The sequence below is a fragment of the Taudactylus pleione genome, unplaced genomic scaffold (genome assembly GCF_031769625.1).
Source record: "Taudactylus pleione unplaced genomic scaffold, aTauple2 ptg000635l, whole genome shotgun sequence".
In the NCBI taxonomy this organism is placed as follows: Eukaryota; Metazoa; Chordata; class Amphibia; order Anura; family Myobatrachidae; genus Taudactylus; species Taudactylus pleione.
Genome location: NW_028285037.1, coordinates 639,383 through 646,015, shown reverse-complemented (window position 1 = coordinate 646,015; position 6,633 = coordinate 639,383). Strand labels below are relative to the sequence as shown.

Sequence of the window (6,633 nt, the reverse complement as noted above, 5' to 3'; positions counted from 1 at the left end):
AAACCTATACACCAGGTTGTTTCGAGCAAAATGTATAATTAAAAAAAAAAACAAATATAATACAAAAAAATTAAGCCCTCAGGACAAATTCTGACATCAGCTCCAGAAACTACATAGAATTCAGTCAGAATTATCCATTTAACAAAACCACTGTCGAGCAGTATAATCAGTGGACTCAGGGCCTGACCCGGTCGCAAGCGCTGTGCATTCGCAACCGGGTCGATGGTGGGCCAGTGTGCATGCGCATGACGGAGCCGGCTCTGTCATGTGCATGCGCGAGACCCGGATAGCGACGGGCACTCCGTCGCACCGGGTCTCGCAACAAAGGGGGCGAGCTGTCGATGTTGAGTGACAGCTTGCCCCCTTTGGTGGGTGGGCCGGGGGAGTGGCTGCCCAAATGGAGGCGTTCCATGTGAACGCCTCCGTTTGGGGGCGGCCCCACTGACATCACGAGTGATGTCAGTGGAGAGATTCCGGCTCTGTTAGAGCCGAAATCTCTCTGGGGCTTGCGGCCATGACAACCTACCACAAGGGTCTCATCGCAAGCCCGATGGTCGTGATGGTCTTGACCATCGCGACCATCTTCCTGGCCGCTTGCTATAGCTGTGGGTGGTCACCCACAGCTATGCGAGCGGCCAGGAGGCCGTTCTAAAAAAAAAAAAAAGACCGGCATTTGGTATCGCAGCTTCAGCATGCATTACTGATCCAAGCTGTGTTCTTTGACGCAGCATCTGATCATCTGTGCTTCCATTATCCGGCTGAGTGACCATGCAGGTCATGCAAGCCGGCCAGCACAGATGAGTAAAAGTGACCTGGAAATCTCCTTCAGTCGACAGAGATTCTGGTCTCTTCACTACCCAGAAAAAGGAGGCAACGTACCTCTGTTTTGGGAAATGGCAGCAGACTGTCAATCACAAGATCGTAAAGTAACTGGCATCCCAGATGTGCACCGTCTTTATACCATTATCACCTACCTCAGCCAGTTCACAACTACCAGTCATGTCTGGTATCATTGTGCATGGTGTCAGCAGAGAAGCCAACACCTCCTTGTGGTGGTCCCTGGTGTACACTTGCGCTATGCTACACTACTCTTCTCCATAGTGGGTATCCTCAAAACAGATTGATCATATTGTATCCAACACGTGCTATTGAGTTCATAATTATGTGTTACTTGGAGTCTATCTGAGCTTGACAGGAGCAGGTGACCAAACCTTATGTTTTCAATCCTATGATATTTTGATATTTTTATGTCCATCTCATCCCCAGGGAACACTGGTGGTTTATGCAGCTACGAGACCAGAGTAATGACGATGATTAATGGAGCTACTGAGCTGCAGCAAAACATGATAAATTCCTCCTTGTATCCCACTTTCTTTATACTGGTTGGGATTCCTGGTCTACAGAATGGACACACGTGGATCTCCACTTCCTTCTGTATATTTTATATAATCGCCTTACTGGGAAATATAACACTAATTACTGTCATCTCCGCATCACCCGGACTCCACAAGCCCATGTTTATATTACTTTCCATGCTGGCAAACAATGACACCCTACTTTGTACAAGTTTCACCCCTAAAATGTTGTGTATCTATTGGTTCAATGCAAGACTCATTAGCTTTGATGCATGTCTTCTCCAGATGTTCTTTATTCATTCCTTTACAAGCATTGAATCTGGGTTACTCTTGGCCATGGCATATGACCGTTACATTGCCATATGTCAGCCACTCCGCTATGGTTCTGTAATGACCAATAGTCTGATAGGGAAACTGGTCATCGTGTTGCTGGTCAGAGCAGTTGTCTTGGTTGGTCCATGCCTCATTATGATCAAGAGATTTCCTGCATTCAAGACCAACGTCATAGCGCATTCCTACTGCGAGCACATGGCGGTTGTGAAACTTGCCGCAGCCGATATTAGAATAAATAGCGCTTGGGGATTAATGGTGGCCTTCACTATTCTAGGGGTTGATTTGCTATTTATTCTAATATCTTACACCATGATTTTCCATGCAGTCTTCAGTCTGCCATCTAAAGACTCTCGTCTGAAAGCATTTAACACATGTACACCCCATATTTGTGTCTTTCTAAGTCTATACGTCCTGGCCATCTTTTCTTTCCTATCACATCGGTATGGTGGTGAGAGGATTCCACCTTACATCCACATTATACTCTCTGACTTGTATCTACTGGTTCCACCCATGCTTAATCCAATCGTGTATGGCCTGAAGACAAAACAGATCCGGCAACAATTTTGGAAAGTATTAAATACATATAAAGTTTCCCCTTTACATTAACAGGTGGACAGCCAATGGGCGTTATGTGCCACCTTTTGCAGCCTTAGAGGTCCCTCATGGTCCAGGTGTAGGAAGATGGGACGGACAGGGGTGAGAAGAAGACCACAGAGTGCCTAATCCTAACCTCCCCCCTAGTGCTTAATCCTAACCCCCCCGTCCCCTCAGCCTAAACCTAACACTCCCGGGGGGTGCCTAACCCTAACCCCCTCCTTCCCTTAGCCTAACCCTAACCCCCCGCTGCTGTCCGTGCCCACTGCTGGGCATACCTTTGTTCGGTATGCCGGGCATTGGGCTCTTGGCGTAGGGATAATGATATGCGTCGGTGTTTCGACACCTATCATTAGTCCCCTGTCGGGATTACACAGTCGGGAAGCCAGCAGTCAGCATTTCGACCATTGGCTTCCTGACTGCATACCCTCTGGTCATATATATATATCTACACTACCGTTCAAAAGTTTAGGATCACTTAGAAATTTCCTTATTTTTGAAAGAAAAGCACTGTTTTTTTCAATGAAGATAACATTAAATTAATCAGAAATACACTCTATACATTGTTAATGTGGTAAATGACTATACTAGCTGCAAACGTCTGGTTTTTAAAGGAATATCTAAATAGGTGTATAGAGGCCCATTTCCAGCAACCATCACATCAGTGTTCTAATGGTACTTGTGTTTGCTAAGCATTAGAAGACTAATGGAGGATTAGAAAACCTTTGAAAACCTTTGTGCAATTATGTTAGCACAGCTGAAAATGAGTTTGCTCATTAGAGAAGCTATAAAACTGGCCTTCCTTTGAGCTAATTGAGCATCTGGAGCATCATATTTGTGGGTTCGATTATACTCTCCAAATGGCCAGAAAAAGAGAACTTTCATGTGAAACTCGACAATCTATTCTTGTTCTTAGAAATGAAGGCTATTCAATGCGAGAAATTGCTGAGAAATTGAACATTTCCTACAACGGTGTGTACTACTCCCTTCAGAGAACAGCACAAACAGGCTCTAACCAGAGTAGAAAGAGAAGTGAGAGGCCCCAGTGCACAACTGTGCAAGAAGACAAGTACATTAGACTCTCTATTTTGACAAATAGACGCCTCACAAGTCCTCAACGGCAGCTTCATTAAATGGTACCCGCAAAACGCCAGTGTCAACATCTACAGTGAAGAGGCGACTCCGGGATGGTGGCCTTCAAGGCAGATTGGCAGAGAAAAAGCCATATCTGAGACTGGCCAATAAAAGGAAAATATTAATATGGGCAAAAGAACACAGACATTGGACAGAGGAAGATTGGAAAAAAAGTGTTATGGACAAAATGATTAAAAGTTTGAGGTGTTTGGATCACACAGAAGAACAGAAGAGTGCCTGACGCCATCTGACAAGCTTGGTGGAGGTAATGTGATGGTCTGGGGCTGCTTTGGTGCTGGTAAAATGGGAGATTTGTACAAGGTAAAAGGGATTTTGAATAAGGAAGGCTATTACTCCATTTTGCAATGCCATGCCATACCCTGTGGACAGCGCTTGATTGGAGCAAATTTCCTCCTCCAACAGGACAATGACCCAAAGCACACCTTCAAATTATACAAGAACTATTTAGGGAAGAAGCAGGCAGCTGGTATTCTGTCTGTAATGGAATGGCCTGTGCAGTCACCAGATCTCAACCCCATTGAGCTGTTGTGGGAGTAGCGTGACCGTATGGTACGCAAGAAGTGCCCATCAAGCCAATCCAACTTGAGGGAGGTGCTTCCGGAAGCATGGGGTGAAATTTCTTCAGATTACCTCAACAAAGTAACAGCTAGATGCCAAAGGTCTGCAATGCTGTAATGGCTGCAAAAGGAGCATTCTTTGACGAAAGCAATGTTTGAAGGACAAAATGATTTCAAATAAAAATCATTATTTCTAACCTTGACAATGTCTTGACTATATGTTCTATTCATTATGCAACTCATTTGATAAATAAAAGTCAGTTGCCATGTAAAACACAAAATTGTCTGGGCGACCCCTCCCCGACAGAGTGGCGGGAGGCTTATATGTGCAGATTGTCAGATAAACTGACATGACAGGGTGGCAGGGAGGCTAATATGTGCCAGTTGTCAGATAAGCTGGTGTGACAGAGCGGCAGGGAGGGTAATATGTGCCAGTTGTCAGATAAGCTGGTGTGACAGAGCGGCATGGAGGGTAATATGTGCCAGTTGTCAGATAAGCTGATGTGACAGAGCGACAGAGAGGCTAATATGTGCCAGGTGTCAGATAAGCTGGTGTGACAGAGCGGCAGGGAGGCTAATATGTGCCAGTTGTCAGATAAGCTTGTGTGACAGAGCGGCAGGGAGGGTAATATGTGCCAGTTGTCAGATAAGCTGATGTGACAGAGCGACAGGGAGGCTAATATGTGCCAGGTGTCAGATAAGCAGGTGTGACAGAGTAGCGGGGAGGCTAATATGTGCTAGGTGACAGATAAGCTGGTGTGACAGAGCGGCAGGGAGGGTAAGATGTGCCAGATGTCAGATATGCTGGTATGACAGTGCGGCGGGGAGGGTAATATGTGCCAGGTGTCAGATAAGCTGGTGTGACAGAGCGGCGGGGAGGCTAATATGTGCCAAGCGTCAGATAAGCTGGTGTGACAGAGTAGCGGGGAGGCTAATATGTGCTAGGTGACAGATAAGCTGGTGTGACAGAGCGGCAGGGGGGCTAATATGTGCCAGGTATCAGATAAGCTGGTGTGACTGAGTGGCGGGGAGGCTAATATGTGCCAGTTGGCAGATAAGCTGGTGTGACAGTGCGGCGGGGAGGATAATATGTGCCAGTTGTCAGATAAGCTGGTGTGATAGAGTGGCAGGGGGGCTAATATGTGCCAGGTGTCAGATAAGCTGGTGTGACAGAGCGGCAGGGAGGGTAATATGTGCCAGATGACAGATAAGCTGGTGTGACAGAGCGGCGGGGAGGGTAATATGTGCCAGGTGTCAGATAAGCTGGTGTGACACAGCGGCGGGGAGGCTAATATGTGCCAAGCATCAGATAAGCTGGTGTGACAGACCGGCGGGGGGCTAATATGTGCTAGGTGACAGATAAGCTGGTGTGACAGAGTGGCAGGGGGGCTAATATGTGCCAGGTGTCAGATAAGCTGGTGTGACAGAGTGGCGGGGGGGGCTAATATGTGCCAGTTGTCAGATAAGCTGGTGTGACAGAGCGGCAGGGAGGATAATATGTGCCAGGTGTCAGATAAGCTGGTGTGACAGAGCGGCAGGGAGGCTAATATGTGCCAGGTGTCAGATAAACTGGTGTGACAGAGCGGCGGGGAGGGTAATATGTGCCAGTTGTCAGATAAGCTGGTGTGACAGAGCGGCAGGGAGGCTAATATGTGCCAGTTGTCAGATAAGCTGGTGTGACAGAGCGCGGGGAGGCTAATATGTGCCAGGTGTCAGATAAGCTGGTGTGACCGAGCGGTGGGGAGGCTAATATGTGCCAAGCGTCAGATAAGCTGGTGTGACAGAGCGGCGGGGAGGCTAATATGTGCTAGGTGACATATAAGCTGGTGTGACAGAGCAGCAGGGGGCTAATATGTGCCAGTTGTCAGATAAGCTGGTGTGACAGAGCGGCGGGGAGGCTAATATGTGCCAGGTGTCAGATACACTGGTGTGACAGAGCGGCGGGGAGGGTAATATGTGCCAGGTGTCAGATAAGCTGGTGTGACAGAGCGGCGGGGAGGGTAATATGTGCCAGGTGTCAGATAAGCTGGTGTGACAGAGCGGTGGGGAGGCTAATATGTGCCAAGCGTCAAATAAGCTGGTGTGACAGAGCGGCGGGGAGGCTAATATGTGCTAGGTCACAGATAAGCTGGTGTGACAGAGCGGCAGGGGGGCTAATATGTGCCAGATGTCAGATAAGCTGCTGTGACAGAGCGGCGGGGAGGGTAATATGTGCCAGTTGTCAGATAAGCTGGTGTGACAGAGCGGCGGGGAGGCTAATATGTGCCAGTTGTCAGATAAGCTGGTGTGACAGTGCAGCGGGGAGGCTAATATGTGCCAGGTGTCAGATAAGCTGGTGTGACAGAGAGGCAGGGAGGGTAATATTTGCCAGATGTCAGATAAGCTGGTGTGACAGAGCGGCGGGTAGGGTAATATGTGCCTGGTGTCAGATAAGCTGGTGTGACAGAGCGGCGGGGAGGATAATATGTGCCAAGCGTCAGATAAGCAGGTGTGACAGAGCAGCGGGGAGGGTAATATGTGCCAGTTGTCAGATAAGCTTGTGTGACAGAGCGGCAGGGAGGGTAATATGTGCCAGTTGTCAGATAAGCTGGTGTGACAGAGCGGCAGGGAGGATAATATGTGCCAGGTGTCAGATAAGC

The 6,633-nt window shown here is 48.0% G+C and overlaps 1 protein-coding gene across 1 annotated transcript; it reads left to right on the top strand.

The window, feature by feature from the left end:
* The first annotated feature begins 1,343 nt into the window (after positions 1-1,343).
* On the top strand, positions 1,344-2,294 carry LOC148479127 (olfactory receptor 52A1-like). Its single transcript, XM_088454920.1, has one exon. It carries the CDS (start codon positions 1,344-1,346, stop codon positions 2,292-2,294), a length of 951 nt encoding a protein of 316 aa, XP_088311046.1.
* Positions 2,295-6,633: the final 4,339 nt, after the last annotated feature.